The sequence below is a fragment of the Sus scrofa genome, chromosome 8, assembly GCF_054392235.1.
Source record: "Sus scrofa isolate SSC_HxYL_T2T_F1_AM1 chromosome 8, Sscrofa_HxYL_maternal_Yorkshire_Landrace_v2.0, whole genome shotgun sequence".
Lineage (NCBI taxonomy): Eukaryota > Metazoa > Chordata > Mammalia > Artiodactyla > Suidae > Sus > Sus scrofa.
In genome coordinates this window covers 45,337,918-45,363,027 of record NC_139390.1, presented here as the reverse complement: position 1 = coordinate 45,363,027, position 25,110 = coordinate 45,337,918, and the positions used below count along the sequence as shown (strand labels likewise).

Below are 25,110 nucleotides of genomic sequence, written 5' to 3'. Positions count from 1 at the left end.
TCAATTTTGGATGCTAATGTCACCAGAAATATTAAAAAAAAAAAAAGGCAAAGAAAATCTGAGAAACAATGAGATGGATTAAATGGCAGTAAAGACCAATCTTTTGTCCATAAGCAGTTTGCTTTTCTCTCTGTAACATTATTACAAACTCACTCCAATTCCAACTTTATAGCTTCCTCACATTTCCATGCACGAGAGCAGATGGGGGCAGGGGTGGGGTGGGGTCCAGGGGTGGGGTCCAGGGCCAGGTCAGGGTGGGAGAGTCAACCTGTTATCCCTGCTCTCCTGCTTATCCTTGTGCTCTTGTCTAGTCAGTGTTTGTGCGAATTCAAGGATGTTCGGGAGATTGAGAAAGCTTGGGGGATGGATTCTCATGTCTGTGCTGGATCCTCAGGAGGTCCATGGCTATCCAGTGGCCATCCTGCTATTCCTTGGGTGCCCTCAGCCTGGCTCCCTCCCTGGGTGATCTAATCAGTATCTGTGGCTGAGTCAGCAGCTAACAATCACTTGGGAGCTCCCTTGGTGCCCAGCCCAGCCATGGCCACCTACCTCTCCTGCAGGATCCTCCTTGCACGGAGATAGACAATTCATGTTCTTTACCAGGGCCCCTGGCCCTGACGGCTTTTGACGCAAGTCCATCTCAGCATGACCTTGGTGGGTGTCAGGCAAGGCCCTCAGCTCACAGCCCATCATGTATTGGAGCCAGGCAGCTCCCATTGTGGCTCAGGTTAAGGACCTGATGTTGTCTCTGTGAGGATGCAAGTTCCATCCCTGGCCTTCTATCCCTGGAGTCGTTGAGTGGGTTAAAGATCCAGCGTTCATGCAAGCTACAGCCTAGGTCACAAATGTGGCTGGGATCTGGCATTGCTGTGGCTGTGGGGTAGGCTAGCAGCTGCAGTTCTATTCAACCCTACCTGGGAATTTCCATATGCAGTGGGTGCAGCTGTTAAAACGAAAAGAAAAAGGACCAATGAGAACCTTTATATCTCACCATTCCATCCCATCTTCTTAACGAGGATACTAGCTCCTCTGTCCTATGTGAGATGATTTTACAACTATTGTGTGCTTTTCTATCCATGCTCTAACTGTCAGTTTCCCTTGGAATTTTCCAATAACCAATCAACCCAGAGTTTGAACTACCAAATATGTAGTTCATGGAAATTTTTCAGAATGTTTATCACCTACAATGCTGTTCACATAAGAAAAAAGCCATTATTATTTCCAGGGTGATTTCTAGTTAACATTTTGTTATAGTATTGTTGCTTCAATTTAATATAAACAAAAATCCTACTACAATATTTTAATATTATTGTATTGCCCTCATTAAAGATAGAGAAATAATGAAAAAAGGGTTTCAGTGACTGTACATCTGGCAATTGTGTTACTAATGTTTTGGGAGAGGTCTCTGTATAAGTACTTATTATAGAATTCTATGGTACAGAAAATAAAAGTGGTGCTTAAACATAATCCCTGGAGTGCCTGCCGTGGCTCAACAGGATAAATGGTGTCTCTGGAACATGGACACAGGTTCAATCCCCGGCCAGCAGAGTAGGTTAAAGGATCCAGCATTGCCACAGCTGGGTGTACGTAACAACTGTGGCTCAGATCTGATCCCTGGCCTAGGAACTCCATATGCCATGGGGTGGCCAAAAACAAACAAACAAATAAAGCACCCCATAATCCCAGTTACTTTAGAAATAAATATTCCTCCAAAAATTACAGAAGTTTACTCCTTTTTGAAAATGATATATTAATGTCATTTAGATTTTTCAAATGTATGGGCTTTTTGATAGTTGAATTTGATAGCTAAGAAATGAGTTTGTTGGTTGAAAAAATATAGTTATACTTAACATCTAAGAAATGACACCCCTTTTCCTTCCAAGAAATTCTATTACATATCATAAAAATTATTTTGAGAAAAGAAACTAGAGCCATTATCCTTCCAGTCTCTTTAATTATTAGCCTGTAAACTCTCTAGTTTATAAATGAAAAGCCTCAGAACCAATATTTCAAAGTTGAAACTGGGGTAGATTTTAAAAGTATTTATAGTCCAACCTTTCTTTGAAAATATACCTATAGTTCCACAGGTTAAGAACCTGACATAGTGTCTGTGAGGATGTGGCTTCAATCCCTGGCGTCACTTAGTTGTTTAAGGATCCCACATTGCTGCAAGCTGCAGTGTAGGTTGCAGATCTGGCTTGGATCCGGTGTTGCTATGGCTGTGGCATAGGCCATCAGCTGCAGCTCCTATTCAACCCGATTCTGGGTTTAGATCTGGCCTCTGTCTCAGGTGTTCACTCATCAAACCCTTCATTTTTACTCACTCACCCTAGGTCTGATTTTTCCACTGTCAATCCCTTCCACTCAGCACTCAGCACTTAGATCCTGACAAGCTTGACTCCCGACTGTGCTGTGCTTTCTACCTTGCAATCATCCAATAATTCAATGGTAAACTCTTGTAAAAATGTTTAAAATAAACATTTTATTTGTTTATTTAGGCCACACCCACAGCATGTGGGCCAGTAATCAAACCCACACCACAGCAGTGATAATGCTGGATCCTTAACACTGAACCACCAGGGAACTCCCATCCAACCTCTTGCGAAGAATATTTTTTCTCAAAATACAAAAGTTACAAATGAATCAGAATTTTTATGAATTTAGACTATAAATTACACTTGAAAATTATGATCCAATTTTACATATTTCATTTTTATTTCAAACAAAGATTAAGTATAAGCTGTTGGGCTTCCTAAATACCAGAGAAGTCATGAAATATGGCAGAAGAGGATAGTTTCTGCTTTTATCCTTTCCTCTGTCATAAGGCTTAGTTAATTTTGTTTTTGTTTTTTCTTTTCAGGGCCACACTGAAAAGAAAGAAAAAATATGTCACTAATTATATACTAGTGTCATTTAGATTTTTCAAATATATGGTCTTTTTGATAGTTGAATTTGATAGCTAAGAAATCAGTTTGATGGTTGAAAAAATATAGTTATACTTAACATCTAAGAAATGACACCCCTTTTCCTTCCAAGAAATTCTACTATATATCATAAAAACTATTTTGAGAAAAGAAACTAGAGCCATTATCCTTCCAGTCTCTTTAATTGATTATCAGTCTATAAACTCTTAGTTTATAAATGAAAAGCCTCAGAACCAATATGATATATTAATGTCATTTAGATTTTTCCACAGCATATGGAAATTCCCAGGCTAGGGGTCAAATGAGAGCCAGCCTGCACCACAGCCACAGCAACGTGGGTTATAAACCACATCTGTGAACTACACCACAGCTAATGGCAATGCAGGATCCTTAACCCACTGAGTAAGGTCAGGGAACTAACCTCACATCTTCATGTTTACTAGTCGGATTTGTTTCTGCTGTTCCACAACGGGCACTGTGAGACTTTTTACTGAAAAAACCACATGTCCTTACATTTGATTTCATGGTAACATCATTCAAATGAGGTTAAGAGGTTTCATATCCTACTCAGATGATGCTAAATATTTGAGACAAGGTTAGAAGATGATCTTAAGACACATATATATTTTATTAAAATTAATTAAAGACACATATATATTTTATTCAAAATTAATCACTTCTCACACACATTCAATCCCTCCAATTTGAAACTTTAGAAATTCTATAGATTTAACAAACACATTTAAATAATGCAATTTCTGATTTAAACAGCACTTAACATTTATTATTTAGACTTGAACTACATTTTCAGCACCTGATATAGAAGTATTCTTCTCATGAATTGCATTTTCATGTTGTTTATTTCATTGAATCAGAGTCAGTCATTTCAGAGAACATTCAACAGTCATCTAGTATGAATGAAACAAAGAGTAAGAGTCAAGAGTACAGGTTTCTAGCAACATGGAGATTGCCTGTAGTTTGCAGATAAGAAAGAGAAAAACAAATTAAAAAGAAAATGTTCTTTGATCGTTCAATGAAGAAAATAAGCAAAGAAATGGGATGGAAAATGACTACCGGTATGTGTGCTGTTTGAATAAGGAAGCTCAGGGAAGGCATCTGAGCTGAAAACTAAAGGAAAAAAGGATAAGCAGCATGAATCCTCAGATACATGGAGATCTGGGAGGAGAGAGCTCTAGGCTCAGAGGAAAATAGATCAAGGTCTTCGTGTGTGAATACACCTGTGGTGTCCAGATGCTGTAATGAAAAGGGAGGATCCTTATGGCCTGTGAGCAAAGGGGATCGTGGTACCCAGCAGGTTTATCATCCTGGGCAGGGACCAGGTTACCTGCAGAAATTTGACATAAATGGTGGTTGTGTCCAGAGGCTGATTTCCAGGGGATGCTGGATGCAAGCTAACAGAGAATTTTGCTTACAAAGAAACAGCAAGGACTAGGTATTTGTGGACCTTATTTCTAGTAATCACTCTTGTTGACTAACTATACACACTTGGCCAAATGAACCATTCCTAAGGATCTCATTTTTCTTACCTATAAAACATAAGTGTCTACTCTGTCCAGATGCTATTGTAGGCTTGAATAAATTAAAAAATCTAATTATCTAGCATTGACTAACAATGAAAATGATTAAGCCTCTATATTTTATGTTAGTCATATTTGGCATCTGTTTTGTCTTTTGGAATCAAACTATAATATGCTTAGCTTTGTGGCTAGATGAAGTAGTATGGTAGCAACAAAATAAGTACTTTCTTTGCATTAAGCTAATAACTGCAATATGCCCACACATGAATGGAAGGAATAATGCTAAACCTCTGAAAGAAACAAAAATCCTTTCAAAAGATAATGAATAGAATTTACATATTTATTCAGTCAACACATAATTGTTGAATACCCACCAAATGTCAAAAAAGATGATGATCACCTAGGACTCAAAGTTAGTGCTAGCATAAGGTAGGAGTTCACATTTAATAGATAATTTATTAAATTAATGCATAATCATAATTAGTAAATTATTGTACAAATGACACTCAAGTTTCAGTTGAAAATATATCAAAGAGAGAGAGAGAGCCAAAGAGAGCCAAACTCAGGTTTCTCTAGAGAAACAGAACCAATAAGATGTACTCATTGATTAATTGATTAATTGATTGACTTAAGTAACTGAGTCACATGATTATAAACTGGCAAGTCAGTCCCAAGATCTGCAGGGTGAGTGAGCTGGAGACCCAGCATCATCTACAGGCTGGAGTCTGAAGATCTGAGAACCAAGAAACTGATGGAGATGTTTGTGTCTGAAGGCTGGCCAGCTTCAGGGCTAGGAAAGGCCAGGGTTTCAGTTTGGGTCTGAAGGCTAAAAGAAATCCAGTGTTGCAGTTCGAAAGAAAAGAGGCAGTAGGAATTCTCCTTAGCTTGGAAGGATTAGCCATTGTGTTCTAGTCTTTTGGTTCAGCCTTCAACAGATTGCATAGGGCCCACCCACATCTTGGAGGGCAATATGCTTTACCTGGTCTACTGATTGAAATGTTAATTTTGGGGGGTTAGTAGGTGCACACTATTGAATTTGGAGTGGATAAACAATGAGATCCTGCTGTACAGCACAGGGAACTATACCTAGCCACTTGCAATGTAATGTGATGAAGGATAATGTGGGAAAATAATATATATATTACTTTTTAAAATATTAGATAATATATATTATTAAATATAACATATAAATAATATATATTATTAAATATGATATTTATTATTTTTAAAAAATATTACATATATGTAGATGTATGGTTGGGTCACTTTGCTGTACAGCAGAAATTGATAGAATATTGTAAATCAACTGTAATAAATAACATTGAAAAAGAAAAGCATTAATTTCATCAAAAATGCCCTCATGAAGACACCTAGATTATGTTTCATCAAATATCTGTGGCCCATCTGGCCCAGTCAAGTTGACACATAAAATTAAGTATCACAGCATCCAGTGTTCAAGGCTGATTGAGTAATGCAAATAAGTGATACTGATGGCAGTAGAGAAGGAAAGAATTGCAAAGATTTAAACGCTATCAGGGGAGTTCCAGTCGTGGTGCAGTGGTTAACGAATCCGACTAGGAACCATGAGGTTGCGGGTTCGGTCCCTGCTCTTGCTCAGTGGGTTAAGGATCCAGCATTGCTGTGAGCTGTGGTGAAGGTTGCAGACGTGGCTCAGATCCCGCATTGCTGTGGCTCTGGCGTAGGCCAGTGGCTACAGCTCCGATTTGACCCCTAGCCTGGGAACCTCCATATGCCGCGGGAGTGGCCCAAAGAAATAGCAAAAAGGCAAAAAAATAAAAATAAAAAAATAACATGTTTTTTTTTTTTTTTAAAAAAAAAAAAAGCTATCAGGGAGGAAGGGGGAAATGGTAACAGTGGGGTTGTATGGCAAACATTTTCTACCATTCCAGACCAACCAATGCTTATTCACGAAGTTCAGAAAAGACATGTGCGAAATAAAGACTAGGTGCAAAGACAAAGCAACTCTCCCCAGCCACGTATTTGCACTGTGGCAATGCCACTGGGTTGTATGTTTTTGCATATTGCTGGCTGCATGTGTGCATGTACGTGTGTAACTATGTGGCTGGGGACTGGGATGTGGAGAAAAGGAGGTTAAAGAAAGGGGAAAATTCCTAGGCTGAACTGGTGTATACGCTTCCTTTGCTAGCTCCTGCTTCCTGGAGTCAGTGCTGCAGTTTCAAGGCAATGCACAAACACAGAGCTGTGAGCAAAATATTAATGACAACCTTGAAAAATCACACAGTTCAATCTCTGCCTTAAAGTATGCTTACGTCTTCTGGAAATGAGATTCTATCTTTTTATTTTTCTATTCCACCAGAAAAGAACATTCCTGAGGCTAATTCATTATCAGAAATATTCGATTACCTCTACAATACCACCACGCAAAATATTAGTGCATAACAAAAAGCCTCTTAGAGTACTTAGTGCTCCAATAATGCAATTACTGTTGCTTCTCTTAGTGCTGTGTGTTGGTTCTTTGTTCTACAATCAATAGACATCAATTGTGTGATGGGGGACTTGCTAATTGGCCTCTTTGGACCTCAATTCCATCCATTCTAAAATGAAAGTTTGGATTATAGGGGCATTATGGAATATTCTAGTTTTCATTTTGTACCTATGATTTCTACAGCTTTAATATTAGATCACCCCCAACTCCTTCCAGGCGACAATCCCTGTCTTAAAAGGTACCATGCTGCCATCATATGGTCAGACTTGAAATGACACACATTTACAGAAACCAGTAAATACATTTTTCAAAATTATTTTTTATGAAATACTTTTTAAAATTATTTAGAGTGTCTTGTTAGCTTCAGTTGTATAGCAAAGTGATTCAGTTATATATTAACATATATATTCTTTTTCAGATTCTTTTCCCTTAAAGTATATTGCAAAAAATTAAGTATAGTTCCCTGTGCTATACAGTAGGTCCTTGTTGATTATCTATTTTACAGATAGTAGTCTGTATATGTCAATTTCACTCTTCTAAAAACTAAAAATAGAACTACCATATGATCCTACAGTCCAACTCCTGGGCATATATGTGAAGAAAACCATAATTTAAATATATATATATATATATATATATTTTGTTTTGTTTTAATTAATGTCAAGTGAAGCCCTATATTTGAAGTTAAAATTCATAAATAGTAACAAAATCAATTTGGATCACTTACCCACTAAAAGTGCCAAGGTTTTACCCACTCACAGTGATGCAAAATTTTTCCTGTAGGAATAATAATAGATACTCAGAATTTCCTTGTGGTTCAGTGGGTTAAGGATCTGGCATTGTCACTGCAGAGGCTTGGGTTGATCCCTGGCCCAGGAACTTCATATGCCGTGAGTGCGGCAAAAAAAAAAAAAAGATTCTATTATTAGTTAATGTTAATGAGCACTAGCAAAGTGCTAGGCACAATGAAAATTTTACATAACTCACTCATTTAATTTTTTAAAGATAAGTTGTTTTGATATGTTAATTTTTAGATGTGGACACTAAAACATGTATGGGGAAAGTGCCAGGAGGTCATTATTAACCTAATTTTCTGACTTGTAGCCCAAACTCTTTCACCACCATATTCTTCTTCAACCACTTTATATTTACAAAAGTGCACTTTCTAACATTTCATTTTTTCTAGAAACATACACAAGGAAGTGAACAAAGAATTCTTAAAAATGTGATAATACATAAAGAAAACTACACAAATGCAATGCCTTATACGAAAATAGGAACTCAAGGAAAGTTAACTTCTTTCTGAAATACATAGCCTCTTGCTGCTACAATACTGCTTTGTTTATAATTAATATAAACTACCAATCCATTGTGATGTGAATCAAGAAAGAGATTAAAAATCTTACAATGACTACTGAGCACTGATTTTCTGAACAGTTCAAACCTTATGACTGGTAAGTACCAAAATATCTGTTAAGAATTTTGTAATGAAAGGGGATTTTTTTTTTTTCAGGCTTAAAGCTCTATTTGATGACTGCATAAAACAGATCATCAGTGGCTGTGTTTCAAGTTGCAAAAAAGAAAGAAAAAAGGTCATTTTTAATTTAAAAATGAGAGAGGTGTGTCCACTCAGAGAGGCAGCATAGGATATTAGAAATATGACAGTATAGTCAGGATAGCCTATCAATCCTGGCTCTCTGGGGCAGGCTATGTACAGTTTAGGAGTTTAGATGAATCTCATTAGGAAATGTCTCCACCATACATTAAAGAGAATAGACTCCATGGTTTGTATATCTCTGCTAGCTTCTACATTCCATGATCCTAGTGGTTCAGAAGTCTTGGGTTCAGATCATCTTTATCTTTGACTCACTTTGTTTAATAATGTTATAGTTCCTCTTTGATTGCAAGGGTTAAGTTTCAGAAATCCCCAAAGTAGGATTTGTGTTAGCAGGCTTTATTTAATTCATTCAATTATTTCTCAACCACCTCCCTAAGACTTGAGGTTAATAGTCTTATCTTCGCGCATAATAATAACTCAATGGCAGAACATGTACCATCAGATCCTTTTAATGCATCACACATTTTCCTGATATTTACTATTCCCAAATTCCATGAAGAAATCGTGCTTCCAGCCCTGCCATACATGTTACCTCTATTTTCTATTTCAAACTCCGAGAACCCTATTTCTTATATCACAATTCAGAAAAGTAAACTTAAACAAAAATTGCCCAGATTTGTTGGGTCAGTGAGATTATTAAAGAGGAAACTGTGGCAGGGCTTATAAAACCTAAATAAGTTAGAGTCATTAGGAAATTACCTTATTTCCCTGATAATAATTGCAGCCAACTCTTATACTATATGACTACCAGTCCAGTGTCAAGATCAGCAAAGTTATTAAGATGCAGAATATACAAATAAGGGCTATTAACATCAAATATGAAATATTTTTGCCTAAAAACTTAACAGTGAATAAAGTCTACCAATGTTGGTTCTGAATCTTCTCCCCAAGGGAAATTTTATAGCTAACAATTATAGCTACTATTATGAATCAACTTCTATGGCTCAAGCACTCTAGATCCATTATCTCTGATCCTCATAACAACACCAGAAGTAGAAATTATTTCTACTTTATATATAATCTAATGGAGGGCCAAAAAAGATAAACAATTTCTTAAGGTCACACGGAGAATAGGCAAACAAGTACAAGAATCTGTGTTTATCCAAATCTAATGTTGTATTTTATACACTATATATGTCACACCCTCTGTGGCATTAGCTAGGCTCTTAGCTTGAGGATTACCTGAAAGACTACAGTGCACAAATATGGTTATTAACAGTAGTGATCAGAGTTCCCACTGTAGCACAATAGGTTAAGAATCTGATAGCAGTGACTTTGGTTGCTGCAGAGGTGCAAGTTAGATCACTGGCTTGGTGCAGTGGTTTAAAGTATATGGCATTGCTTTCAGCTGTGGCTCGGAGTCAATCCCTGGCCTGGGAAATTCTATATGCCACAGGAGTGGCCATAAAAAAAAAAACTGTTAATCATCAGGAACAAGGTAAGGATATTCCTTCTTTGCACTGCTTTTCAACATCATACTTGAAGTCCCAGCTAATGCAATAAATAAGAAAAGAAAATAATAGCTATGTAAATTGGAAGCAAAGATATAAACTGCTTTTGTTCACAGATGACAGATTTATCAATGTAGAAAATCTGAAAGAATTAACCAAAGAACTCCTGGAACTAGTAAATGATCATAACAAGGTTGCAGGAAATAACATTAATATTAGTAAAGTCAATGATAAAAAAATGGAATTTGAAATTAAAAATATAATATAATTTACATTAGCACCCTCCCCAAATGAAATACTTAAGAACAAATCCAACAAAATAGATACAAGATATGTATGAGAGAAATTACAAAACTTTGATGAAAGATAACAAAGAAGAACTAAATAAATGGAAAGATATTCCATGTTTATGGTTAGTAAGACAATATTGTCAGGATGTCAATTCTTGCCAACTTAATCTGTGAATTCAACAGAATCTCAGCAAAAATTCCAGCAAGTTATTTTGTGGATATTAACAAACTAATTCTAAAGTTTATACAGAGAGGCAAAGGATTAAGAGGAGCCACCTTGATACTGAAGGAGAAGACTAAAGCAAGAGGAATGATACTATAAAGTTACAGTAATCAAGACAGTATGGTGTTAGTGAAGTGTTAGTCAGATAGCTTAATGGAAAGAATAAAAACCTCTGAAGTAGATCCATCTAAATATAATCAACTGGTCTCTAATAGAGAAGCAAAGGCAATACAACAGAGCAAAGACCATCTCTGTAACCAACGGTGCTGAAACAATTGGACGTTCACATATAAAAATAGTGAATCTAGACACAGACCTTACACCTTTCACAAAATAGGCAGAGACCTAAATGGAAAAAAGCAAAACTATTAAACTCCTAAAATATAACACAGGAGAAAACCTAGATGACCTTGGTATGGTAATGATTTTTTAAACACAATACCAAGTGCACGATGTATGATATAAATAAATCATAAGCTGGACTTCATTAAAATGTAAAAGTTCTACTCTATGAAAGACAATGACAAGCAAATGAGAAGATAAGGCATAGACTGGAAGAAAATATCTGAAAAATACATAAGATAAAGAACTGCTATTCAAAATATACAAAGAACTCTTAAAACTGAACAATAAGAAAATAAATAACCCATGTAGAAAATGGGCCAAAGATCTCTGTTTTTCATCTTTTTAGGGCCATACCGGAGGCATAGGGAGATTCCCACGTTAGCAGACGAATCAGAGCTGTAGCCACCCGTCTACACAACAGCCATAGCAATGCCAGATCCAGGTTGTGTCTGCCACTTATGCCACAGCTCACAGCAACGCCAGATCCTTAACCCATTGAGCGAGGCCAGGGATCGAACCTACATCCTCATGTATACTAGTCAGATTCATTTCTGCTGAGCCACAACAAAAACTCCCGGTCCAAAGATCTCAACAGACACCTCACCGAAGAAGATATACAGATGGTAACATATAAAAAAATCAATATCATATGTTATTAATAAATTACAAATTAAAACATCAATAAGATACTACTACACACCTATAGAATGGCTGCAATCCAAAATGCTGACAACGCTAAAGGATGTTAAGAAGTGGAGCAACTTGAACTCTTACATACTAATGGTAGGAATGCAAAATAGCACAGCCACTTTGAAAGAGAGTTTACAATTTCTTGCAAAACTAAATATACTCTTACTGTATGACATAGCAATGGCTCTTTTTAGTATTTATTCAAATGAAATTGAAAACATGTTCACAAAAAACCGAAAATTGATATTTATAGAAGCTTCAGTCATAATTGCAAAAACTTGGAAGCAGACAAGATGTCCTTCAGTAGGTGAACTGATAAACTGTGGTGTATCCAAACAAGGGGATATTATTTAGCACCAAAAAGAGATGAGATATTAGGCCTTGAAAAGATACTGAAGAAACTTAAACAAATATTACTAAGAGAAACATAAGCCAATTTGAAAAGGCTACACACTGTGATTCCAACTATACGACATTCTGGAAAAGGCAAAACTGTGGAGACCATAAAATAATTAGTGGTTGCCAAGGGTCAGGGGAGGGAGGATAGGAATATGTAGGCAGTAGCACTATTTTGTATGATACATATCATTATACATCTGTCAAAACCCATAGAATATTCAACATCAAGAGTTAATACCAATGGAGAATAGCGAAGTGCTAATGTAGGTCATTGATTGTTACAAAGGTACCATCTGGCAGGGAATACTATTAGTGGGGGATGTACATGTGCGGGGGGGAAAAGAAACATAGGGGAGTTCGCTGAACTTTTTGTATACCACTCTAAAAAATAAAGTTTATTACTGGTAAGAAATAGTGATCAATTAAAAATCATTTAAACCAAGTAATCCCTCAAAGCAATGAAACTAAATCATTCTGCAGAAACTGTCTCTGTAGTTTGGCCAAGAACAGTTCTCTTTTTCATATGCCTCTTGAGCTGTAGAGTTTTCTGTAATTCTTAAATGTAAAGCTAGAGATTTATAGGCAGGATGAGTCGCCCACACTATGCAAATTCCACCTGAGGACATATATATTCTTTATATGTATATGCGTGCATGTCCCTCCCTGTGGGTTTTTCTTTTTTCCTATGTCTCATCTTGGGGATAATGTGATTTTTGCACTACAAAAAATGACAGGAAAAGTCAAAGGTATGTAATTATTTCAGGCTCCATCTAACTTCAGGGAATGGAAAGGTATTAAAGCAGAATATACATTAGTATTAATGACATGCTGAGAATAAAGGACCCTAGAATGATTTTCTTAGATCATAAAAAGGACACTTTTTTTCCTATTTAAAGTTATTACATGAGAAAAGAAAAGGGAGTTTTAGCCTCCTGCAAAAAATTGTCATGTGGAATGTATTGTTTATACCTACAAATCCCAGATTTTTCTGAAATATTTAAGACCAAAATTTCTAAGTCTATGAGGAGAGAAATGCTACTATTTTGCTACAAGCAGTTAATAATGGTTCTGAGATAAACTCATTGGCTGTCTCCACAGTACATGCAAAGCATCAGAGCTAAAGCATTCCTCTGTTCACATTTATTCAAAGGTCAGCAAGAGAAATGGATTGGGGTTTCTATAGAAACCACTCATGGTTTTAGGTGTTTCTTGGGGCATTTTTTTTTTTCATTAACTGTTTGGAGAAAGGAGGTATACATTAGAGATTTTTATTAATGATATTTTCCCTACTGGGTCGAAGCTCGTTGATGAAGTTACCACTTTGCCCTTTGTTTTACCACATTTTTTGGCAACTCTTGTTGCAGCCTTTCCCCTCCAGCTGAGAAAATGGAATGAGCTATTTCTAAAGCCTAACAAATCCTGCCCATTGGCAGTGACTGTTCAGGTGGCATTTCTTCTATTTGGCTGTAAAGGAAATTTGTATATGATAAATATATAACATATTTATCGTTCAGGATTTATGTATTTCCTATGAAACGTAGCAAGTACAAGAAATCAAAACAACTTCAATGCCTATGTGAAACCAATTAGCAACCGCAATAACAAAAAGGAGAGATTGGGGTGGATATCGTGAAATTAATAAAATTTTCAGGAGTTCCCGTCGTGGTACAGCGGAAATAAATTCGACTAGCAACCATGAGGTTGCAGGATTGATCCCTGGCCCCGCTCAGTGGGTTAAGGATCTGGCATTGCCGTGAGCTGTGGTGTAGGTGGTAGACATGGCTCAGATTCAGCATTGCTTTGGCTCTGGCGTAGGCAGTCAGCAACAGCTCCAATTCGAATCCTAGCCTGGGAACCTCCATATGCTGCAAGTGCGGTCCTAAAAAGACAAAAGACAAAAAAAAAAAAAAAAAAAAAAATTCAGTGTAAAATCCAAGACCAAAGATAACCAAATATTTCAATCAAGACACTAGTTAATGAATTGCCTGGAGGAATAGAAATCCCTCCCATAAATATAGAGAGAAAAATTAAAAAGAAAAAAGAATAGTCCAACTCAGAGGTAATACAATGACAGGTGTATTACTGAGTACCATGTTTTCCTGTAAATCATATCAGAACAGAGAAAGCTCATAGGGGACTATGAAAGATATTATTATTAAAGAAAAGCCAACATAATAATAAGAAACACTCACAGATGCTTCTTGGAATAAGTGAGGGCAGTTTGGGCTCTGAAGTCTGACATATCATTTATGTCTCACCTTGACCACTGATATTTAGAATTTTAAATAATTTCCTCAATCCCTATACAAGTCAGTTTCCTCATTTGTACAGTGAGGATGATAATTCCTACCTTGCAGAGTTGTTGTAGGGATCAGAGGTCATGGATAAGCTTCCTTCTCATTGGTAGATTCATTATCTGAAAACCTATAAACATGAGGCTGTGTAAGGATACAAAATTCCTCATACCATGAAAAACTATCACTAAATAACTCACCTCATAAAATTAATATCCATTCAAACATTTTCCCCAGTTTAATGCTAGCAGCTTTCTCAGCTGATGTTTCTGATTATTTGATGATCTTTAGCTAATTTGGGGGGATGCTGCACCCACAGCATGTGGAATTTCCCAGGCCAGGGATCAAACTCATGCCACAGCAGTGACCCAAACCACTGTAGTGACAATGTTGGATCTTTAACTTGCTGAGCCACAAGGTATTCCATCAACCGATTATTTAAAGTCTACAACATTTTGGAGTTCCCATTGTGGCTCAATTGGTTAAGAGCTCAGCATAGTCTCTGTGAGGATATGAGTTCAATCCCTGGACTTGCTCAGTGGGCTAAGAATCCATCATTGTTGCAAGCTGTGGCATAGGTCACAGATGTAGCTCAGATCATGCATTGCTGTGTCTGTGGCATAAGCCTGCAGCTAAAGTTCCAATTTGACTCCTAGCCCAGGAACTTCCATGTGCTGTAGGTAAAAAAGAAAAAAAAAAAGAAGTCTACAATATTTCATGCAATTATAGTACTCATGGACAATGAATTAATAATGCATATATTAAGAAGATGCAAAATCTTATAAGGCATGTAAAAATGAGGATGAGGAACTGGAGAGGCTACACAGCAGAGACTAGAACCAAACTCCAACAATTCAAATACTATACCCACCAGTTATCAGATGCATAACCATGAACAAGTATCTCAACTTTTCTGTGTCTCAGTTTTCCATGTACACAAGGAAAAAACAATACTACTACCTACTACAAGGATTTGTTATGAGGATTGAATAAAGGTAATATTAGTAAAGTGTTTAGAATAAATCTTAGAAAATCACAATGTGAGCATTCCTTAAGTAAAAATAAAAAAAAATGACTCCATAAAAAAAATCATTTACTTTTTTTTTTCTTGAAGTATATTTGATTCACAATGTTCTGTTAGTTTTAGGTGTACAGCAAAGTGATTCAGTCATGCGTGTGTGTGTGTGTGTGTGTGTGTGTGTGTGTGTACACATATATTTTTCTCTTCATATATTTTCATTGTGGTTTATCACAGGATATTGAATGTAGTTCCCTGTGCAATACAGTAGGACCAATTGTTTATCCATTCTATATATACTAGTATGCATCTGCTAATTCCAAACTCAGAATTCAACCTTCCTCTGCCACACCTCTGGCAACCATAAGTCTATTCTCTATGTCTGTGAGTCTGTTTCTGCTTCATAGATAAGTTCATTTGTGTCACATTTTAGATTCCACATGTAAGAGCTATCATATGGTATTTGTCTTTGACTTACTTCAGTATGATAATCTTTAGGTCCATCCATATAGCTGCAAATGGAACTATTTCATTTTCATTTTTTTGACAGCTAAGTAATATCCCATCATCTATATATGTACCACATCTTCTTCAACCAATTATCTGTCAATGGACATTTAAGTTGTTTCCATGTCCTGGCTATTATGAATACTGCTGCATAGCAAAGTCATTTTAAAGATGAAGTGAAAGATTATAAACTAAGGAAAACCCAGAAGGTTTATGTCAAGATAGAAACAATAACAAATAATGATTTGAATATTACAGAGGTTGAGAAGAATTTGTGAAAATAGATGAAGAGCTGGATTATTTTCATGCATACAAAAATGACCATGGTTGTTGTTAGACTGTTAAAATCAAAAAGGCTGTGGTAGCTGGTTTTCCAGATGCACCCAATGAGCCCCAGCTCCTTGTATGCACAGCCTGGGTCATCCCCCCCCAACCACACTGGACCAGGCTTGGTCTGCGTAATGTAAGGCAGGGGGGATGGAGTTCCTAGATGTCTGCTCCATGGAAATTGTGTGAGATAATGACTTTTAAGCTGCTAAGTTTGGGAGTTTTTTTTTCCTCAATAAATATTTTTGAGGTATAATTAACATATACCATTCTGTTAGCTTCAGGTGTAAAACATAATGATTTCATTTATGTATATATTGCAAAATGATCACCAGAGTAGTCTATTTAAAATCCATCACAAGACATATTTACAAATTTTTTATCAACTCTCAGTAACTTTCAAATATACAATACAGTATTATTAATTATAGTCACCATGCTGCATATTATATCTTCATTGCTTATTTATTTAATAACTAGAAGTTTGTACCTTTCGATCCCCTTCATCCTTCAGGCTGCCTCCCCTCCCCTCCCAGCCTGACTCTGGCAACCACCAATCTGTTCTCTATATCAGGTTTGGCTTTTTGTTTTTGTTTTTTAGATTCTACATGTAAGTGAGATCATTCAGTGTTTGCCTTTCTTTGTCTGACTTATCTCAGCATAATCCCCTCAAGGTCCATCCATGTTGTCACAAATAATGGGATTTCTTTCTTATTATGGCTGAATAATATTTCATGTTAGGCATATTTGCCACATTTTCTTTATCCACTCATCTGTCAAGAGTCATTTAGGTTGCTTCTCTCTCTCAGCTATTGCAAATAATGTTGCAAGGAACAGGAAGGTGCATATCCATTTTCGAGTTAGTTTTTTTTTTTTTATCCTTCTTTCAGATAAATACTTAGAAGTGGAATTGCTGAATCATATGGTAGTACTTTTTAAAAATTTTTTGAGGAAACTCCACATTGCTTTCCATAGTGGCTGCACCAATTTCCATTCCCAGCAACAGCGCACAAGTATTCTCTTTTCTTCACTTTTTTACCAGTACTTGTTATTTCTTGTCTTTTTTGTTGTTGTTGTTATTTACAATGCTCTGGCAATTTCTGCTGTACAACAAAGTGACCCAGTTTTATATATATATACATATACACATTCTCTTTCTCATGTTATTCTCCATCATGTTCCATCATAAGTGATTGGATATAGTTCTCTGAGATCCAGCAGGGTCTCATTGCTTATGCACTCCAAATTCAACAGTTTGCATCAACTAACCTCAGACTCCCAATCCATCTCACTCCTCCCCCTTCCCCTGGGAAACACAAGTCTGTCCTCCATGTCCATGATCTATTTCTGTTTTGTAAATGGATCATTTGTGCCATATTTAGACTCCAGATTTAAGTGATGCCATATGGTGTCTGTCTTTCTCTTTCTGACTTGCTTCACTCAATTGGAGAGTCTCTAGTTCCATCCACGTTGCTGCAAATGACATTATTCTGTCCTTTTTATGGCTGAGTAGTATTCCATTGTGTATATGTAACACATCTTAATCCATTCATCTGTCTATGGGCATTTAGGTTGTTTCCATGTCCTGGCTATTGTGAATAGAACATACAGGTATCTTTTTGAATCAAAGTTTTGTCCAGATATAAACCCAGGAGTGGGATTGTTGGATCATATGGTAGTTCAATATTTAGTTTTCTGAGGTATTTCCATACTGTTTTCCAATTTACATTCCCACCAACAATTAAGGAGGATTTCCTTTTCTCCACATCCTCTCCAGCATTTGTTGTTTGTTGACTTGTTAATGACAGCCACTGGTATGAGGTGGCACCTCATTGTTGTTTTGATTTACATTTCTCTAATAATGTTGAGTATTTTTTCATGTGCCTGCTGGCCAACTGTATGTCTTCTTTGGAGAAATGTCTTTTTAGATCCTCTGTCTTTGGTTTGTTTTTTGTTTTGTTTTGTTTTTGGTGTTGTGTTGTATATGTTGTTTGTATATTTTGGATTAAACCTTTGTTGGTTGAGCCATTTGCAAAAATTTTCTCCCATTCTGTGGATTGTCTTTTCATTTTTTTAACAGTTTCCTTTGCTATGCAGAAGCTTTTGAGTTTAATTAGGTTCTATTTGTTCATTTGTGTTTTTATTGTCTTTATTCTAGAAGGTGAGTCAAACAAGATGTTGTGATTTACATCAAAGAGTGTTCTGCCTATGTTTTCCTCTAGGAGTTTATAGTATCTGGCTTTACATTTAGAACGTTTTGAGTTTATTTTTATATATGGTATTAGAAAATGTTCTAATTTCTTTCTCTTAAATGGGGTTGTCCAGTTTTACCAGCACTGTTTATTAAAGAGACTATCTTTCCTTCACTGTATGTTCTTGCCTCCTTTGTCATAGATTAGTTGACCATATGTGCTTGGGTTTATTTCTGAGCATTCTATCCTGTTCCACTGATCTACATTTCTGCTTTTGTGCCAGTACCATACTGTTTTGATGAATGTAGCTTTGTAGTAGAGTCTGAAGTCAAGGAGCCTTATTCCTCCAATTCTGTTTTTTCTTTTCAGTATTGCTTTGGCTATTCAAGGTCTTTTGCGTTTCCATACAAATTTTAAAATATTTTGTTCTAGTTCTGAAAAGAATGTCATTGGTAATTTGATAGGGATCACATTGAATCTGTAGATTGCCTTAGGCAGTATTGTCATTTTGACTATATTGATTCTTCCAATCCAAGAGCATGGTATATCTTTCCATCTGTTTGTGTCATCTTTGATTTCTTTCATCAGCATCTTATAGCTTTCAGAGCACAAGTCTTTTGTCTCTTTAGGTAGGTTTATTCCTAGGTGTTTTATTCTTTTCAATGCAATGGTAAATGGGATGGTTTCCTTAATTCCTCTTTATGAGCCTTCATTGTTAATATATAGAAGTGCAATCAATTTCTTTGTATTAATTTTGTATCCTGCAAATGTACCAAATTCATTGATTAGCTCTAATAGTTTTCTGGTAGTATCTTTAGGATTTTCTAGGTATACTATCATGTCATCTGAAACAGTGATAGCTTCACTTCTTTTTCAATTTGGATTCCTTTTATTTCTTTTTCTTCTCTGATTGCCATGGCTAGGACTTTAAAAAATATGTTGAATGGCAGTGGTGAGAGCCAACATCCTTGTCTTGCTCCTGATCTTAGTGGAAATGCTTTCAGTTTTTCACCATCAAGAATGATGTTAATTGTGGGTTTGTCATAAATTGCTTTTATTATATTGAGGTAGGTCCCCTCTATCCCCACTCTCTGGAGAGTTTTTATCAGGAATGGGTGTTGAATTTTGTCAAAAGCTTTTCCTGTATCTATTGAGATGGTCATATGGTTTTTATTTTTCAGTTTGTAGATGTGCTATATCACAATGATAGATTTGCAACTATTGGAGAATCCTTGCATCCCTGAGATAAATCCTACTTGATCATGGTGTATGATCTTTTTAATGTATATTTATATTCAGTTTGCTAATATTTTGTTGAGGATTTTTACATCTATGTTCATCATTGATATTGGCCTGAAATTTTCTTTTTTGTGGTAACTTTGATTTTGGTATCACAATGATAGTGCATCATAGAATGAGATTGGAGGGTTATTGTTATGTAGCAATAGATAACTAACATGGGAGCGAAAGAAGCCCCATGTGCTTTTCTGCAAATTTAATGAGAAAAATTACACCTCCCACATAAATACAATTTATACTGTTTATTCTAAACAGTAGCAGGCATATGCACCTTTAATTTTCAAGATAAAAGCTTCTTCGAATCACTTTTGTAAAGCTATTTAATAGATAATTGTGATTTCCCCTTTAACCAACAGAGACTTTCACAGTCTATACTTACCCATCTCATCTTCTTCTCCCTCCCTCTTCCTCTCTTCTCCAACCATACTTATGACTTTGAACATGAGAGGAACATTCCCATCTCAAGGTCTTGGCACTGAACTCCTCCTTCCCATCTCAGTCCCTCTTCTCTCACTTACCTAATTATCTCATTCCCACCTTTGTTTAGATGTCTCTTCCTCAAGGGGACTTTTCCCAAACAGCTTACTTTAATTGCAATCCTACTCCCTCACAATTTATCCCATTGTATTGACCCCCAAAACTTTTAGTAATTGTTCTGTACATCTTTCCTCACACGGTGGCTTTATGAGGGTGGGGATTTTCATCTTTTTAGCTGTAGGTTTTGTTTTTGCTTTATGTGGCTGAACTGCAGCATATGGAAGTTCCCTGGATAGGGGTCAAATCAAAGCTGCTGCAGCTGCCAGCCTATGCCACAGCCACAGCAACATGGGATCTGAACCATGTCTGCAACTTACACCACATCTCACCAACACCAGATCCTTAACCCACTGAGTGAGACCAGGCATCAAACCCATATCCTCATGGATACTAGTTGGGTTTGTAAACCACTGAGCCACAGCAGGAACTGCCTAGTTGCTTATTTACAGATAGATCCTCACTCATTAGAACCTTGTCTGGCACTTAATAGGTGTTCAGTACATATTTATTGATGTGAGCTTAGGAAGTAAATTTAGTTTAAATGTCTTTTTTTTTTTTTTAACCATACCAATTATCTTGGGGCAAGGTGGCTGCTTGTACTTAAATTTTCTGACTCAGTAGGTTGTCAATAAACAGTAGCTGTAATCTGAATGCAAAGCTCTCTTTTAAAAAAAGAAGTATTAGCCTAAGTGACTTACAAGAAAAGGGCTGCGGTTGTAAAGACATTGACTGTGAACTCACTACTGTTTAAGTCTCTTTTTTTTCACCACCTATGCTATATGGAGTTCCCGGACCATGTATCAGGTCTGATCCATAGTAGCAACCAGCTGCAGGTGTGGCAATGCCAGATTCTTAACTCACTGTGCCGGCCAGGGAGCAAAACCCTATCCCTTTGGGCCAAAGTGGGAATTTTAAATTTTTACCACCTACATTCTGAGAGCACATAAAAAATTTCCATGTCTTTACTCCTAATTTCCAGAACAGATGTACATTATTTTTGTTACAAATTTTCCATCAAAGAATAAAATTACTCACTGTACCTAGGTAAAACTAAAGATGTAAATCAGGTCGTGGCTCTAAAAAAAATCTAAACTGACTATGAGTGGATTTTGAAGACTCCTGGAAGACTTGTTTAGAGATTATAATAGAAAGGACCCTTGGCTCAGAGTGACTCGTTTCTTGGTTTAATGCTCTACTGTTGCTATCTTGAAATTTTTAATAATATATGGATAAGGGGCTTTTCACTGGGGCCTGCAAATCACATAGCTGGTTCTGAGGCCAAAGAAGACATTGTTACTCAGCTACTGTTCATTGTCCACGTAAATGAGTCTAGATGGAAATGCCCAGAAAAGAATATGAATTTTCTCTGTGGGAGCTTCCTTAGCCCTTTTTTTACTTCCCTGATGAGTAAGGGGACTGGAAAAACAGCATCAGTGGTTGAGGTACCTCTCTCTGCTCTCAGTGATGTTGCTGAAATATTAGATGCCTCTGTGCACTGATGCCAAATAGAAATGCAGAGGCAGAGTTGGAAGAAACAGAAAAAGTAGGTCTAATTGATGGGCAAAGAGGGGGACACAGCAGGCTAGTGCCTCAAGGACTGTGATCTCCCCACTCCCTTGGAGTGAGGAGTCTTACAGTGTTTGAGGAGCAGGGAGTGGACAGCTTAGGGACATTTTCCTGATTGGTTGTTGGTGAGGTAATTGAGAGTCAGTGTCATCAAACTTCCGGTTCCAACTGGTCTGGGATCTATGTCCTTATGGGCAGCATGAAATTGACTTCTTCCACCTAGTGGGGGTTTCAGCACCTGCAAAACAGCTGAGGTTGCAGATGTGGCTTGGATCTGGTGTTGCTGTGGCTATGGTGTAGGTCAGCATCTGCGGCTCTGATTCAACCCCTAGCCTTGGAACTTCCATAAGCGATGGGTGTGGCGCTATAAAATAAAGAAAAAAAAAGAAAGAAAGGGAAAAAAATGGGAGTTTACATTGTGGTGCAGCAGAAACGAATCTGACTAGTATCCATGAGGATGCAGGTTCGATCCCTGGCCTCAATCACTGGGTTAAGGATTTGGCATTGCCATGTATTGTGGTGTAATGTAGGTTGAAGATGTGGATTGGATCCATGTTGTTATGGCATAGGCTGGCAGCTGTAGCTGATTTGAAATTTGACTCCTAGCCTGGGAACTTCCATATGCCACTGGTACAGCCCTAAAAAGCAAAAGAAAGAAAGAAAGAAAGAGAGAGAGAGAGACAAAGAAAGAAAGAAAGAAAGAAAGAAAGAAAGAAAGAAAGAAAGAAAGAAAGAAAGAAAGAAAAATGGAGGGAAGAATCTCACTGTGACATCAGGGCAGGACGTTGGGTTCTGCATCCTTCTCCACTGCAGGCCCACTTGGCTGACTCTTCAGATCCTGTCTGGCCTGCCTGACCTTCTAAGGATTGCTAAGGGGGTGTTGGGAGTGGGGAACTAGTCAATTTTTAACTGCTCTGTTCTTCCTTTTTACTTATTTTTATTTTGGAGAAAAATCAGCAGGTCAGGCAAGGCACTGTGTGCAATCAGGAGGGCCTAAGTCAGGAATTAGGTTAAACTGCCTAACAATCTCAGTCCTATAATTAGGTTCTTGTAAAGTGAGAAGGGAGCAGAAATGGGCAAGCAGGAAAGGGGCGAAATAGCGCCTTTTATCCTTAAAGGGGTTACCCCTTTCACCAGAAAATTCTTAACCTGAGATGCTGCCAGATTGGTATGCTAATTGATTTGAACATTAGTTTTGTTATTTCTGTGGTCCACTCTCATTGATTAAGTTAATATCAAGTGCAATGATTTGAAAAGAATAAAAACACAGAGAAGAAAGCATGAAGAATGGGTTACTATGAACTACACTGAGCAGGTGGAAAACTGTGTAACACTAATAAAAGGAGATGGGGAAAGCCACCTTAAAAATACAATAAATAGGAGTTCCCATCGTGGCTCAGTGATTAACAAACCCAACCAGCATCCATGAGGATGCAGGTTCGATCCCCGGCCTTGCTCAGTGGGTTAAGGATCCAGTGTTGCTGAGACCTGTGGTATAGGTTGCAGATGCAGCTCGGATCCTGTGTTGCTGTGGCTCTGGTGTAGGACGGAGGCTACAGCTTGGATTTGACCCCTAGCGTGGGACCCTCCATAGCCTTGAGTGTGGCCCGAGAGACAAAACAAACAAACAAACAAAAACAATAAGTAGCTAATACTGAATGCTTAAAATGTTCTGGGCATCTTGCTTGATGTGACTTGGTGTGACTTGATTTATTTATTACTTATTGTTTATTATTCATTTTTATTTATTTTATTATTTTTATTATTAAATGATGTGACCTTATTTTTTTTTTTTGGCCCCGCCCAAGGCATGTAGAAGTTCTCTCAGGCCAGGGATCCAACCAGAGCCACAGCACTGACAAAACAGAATCCTTAACTGCTAAGCCACCAGGGAACCCCATGACTTACCTTATTTAAATTGAACCACAAACTTTAACTACCTTTCTCTTCCTGTGCAAATGGAAGTCATAATGTAATAAATCAAAGCACTGTGTACTATTTTCACAAATGTACTTTTTTTGTAATTATTTATACATATCTGCTGAATAAGTGACTGTAAATTCTCGAACACTATTTCAGAATTAGGTTCAGAATGTCAAGGACCATGGCAGAAAGAGTAGGATTAGGTCAAGCTAAGTTCCACTACTGCCTGCATCTTTCCATCTAAAGGAAGAAAGATAAGGGGCTTAATTCAGGAACTGCAGGTCACAAAACAGGTTCTGTTGCCCCGCTTTTCTGTAAAAAGGACTCCTAGGCTGTTCCCTAGTAGATGGGAGATGAACCCAGAAAGCACGCGGTCCTGCGCATATGTTTCCACAGAAAAGAGCTAGAATCTCGCCCTTTGCTGTAGACCAGATGCCCAGGTACAGAGCCGTGCGGACTGAAGGGGCGCAGTGTCTCTAGCCCCCATGCTCCGCCCAGGAGGCGGGGAGGAGTTGGTGAACCGAAAGAGGAAACGCTTGACCCGAACCCTGCGGGATGGAGCTGCTGCGCTTCTGGCTGCTCTGCTGCTGCTGCTGCTGCTGCGGTGCTGACGCCACCCGGATCCCGCCACGGGGCCGTCACCCGCCTGCCGCCTTCCGGGTACCGCGTGCATTCCTGCTGGGATCCCTTCCCGCACCGGGTGGGGCGAAGGGCCCGCAAGTAACACCCCCGGGGTCACTTGCCTCTTCCTATCTGGGGTTGCAGGGGCTACCGGAACGCCACCTCCGGGGGTCGCCCGCCCCTTCCTGTCCCGGAGCGGAGAGGCCAGGACTTTGGAGCTATCAGAGCTCCACTCTCGGGTTCACTTGCCTGTTCCCGTTAGGAGCGAAGGGTCCCACCCGAGCGCCAATCCCAGGGGTCTCCCCCCGCCCCGTCCTGCTGGACGGGCAGCGGGGCCACACAAGAGCCACTCCGGGGGTCGCTTGCCCCTTCCGGTCCCGGGGCGTTGAGGCCAGGGCTTAGGGGCCACTCAAGCGCCACTCCCGGGGGTCGCCAGCTCGCGGTCCGATGGCGAGCCAGGGTTCCTGAGAGCGGGCGAGCTCTCCCTCCCTCATCGAGTTCTAGGGGGTCTCTCTCCCCCTGACCTGTGCTAACCCCTAGATTGGTACTTCAGGAAGAAAGAGGTTTGGCTGTGGGTTTATATGATGCGCCGCAAGTAATCATTGGCCACGTCCAAAGTGTTTCTGATTGGAAGACGCACACACTGCCCTGGCCTTCTCACCGCCTTCCTAAACTGGCGGTTGCACAGTCGCGGGAACCAGAAGCAGGCGGAAGAAACGTGTGGTTCTTCCTCCGGAGAGGGGCGCTGGTACCCTCCTTATGAAATCAGAATTTTATCAACAAAAAGCCTAAGTTTAGCAAGCTCAAAGACTCTTACCCATCTCTGTTTTGCCTGAACCCGGGCTCGCCATCTTACACGTTCACCTGACTCGGTGGAGACT

The 25,110-nt window shown here is 38.3% G+C and overlaps 1 protein-coding gene across 2 annotated transcripts in view; it reads left to right on the top strand.

Annotated features, from left to right (window-relative positions):
* The first annotated feature begins 24,130 nt into the window (after positions 1-24,130).
* Positions 24,131-25,110, top strand: part of CTSO (cathepsin O) — a 36,068-nt gene continuing 35,088 nt past the window's right edge. For both annotated transcript variants that reach the window (XM_084972119.1, XM_084972118.1), the window contains exon 1: positions 24,131-24,268. In XM_084972119.1, the coding sequence (XP_084828245.1) occupies positions 24,164-24,268 (105 nt within the window). In that variant the 5' untranslated portion in view covers positions 24,131-24,163. The remainder of the gene's footprint in view (positions 24,269-25,110) is intronic.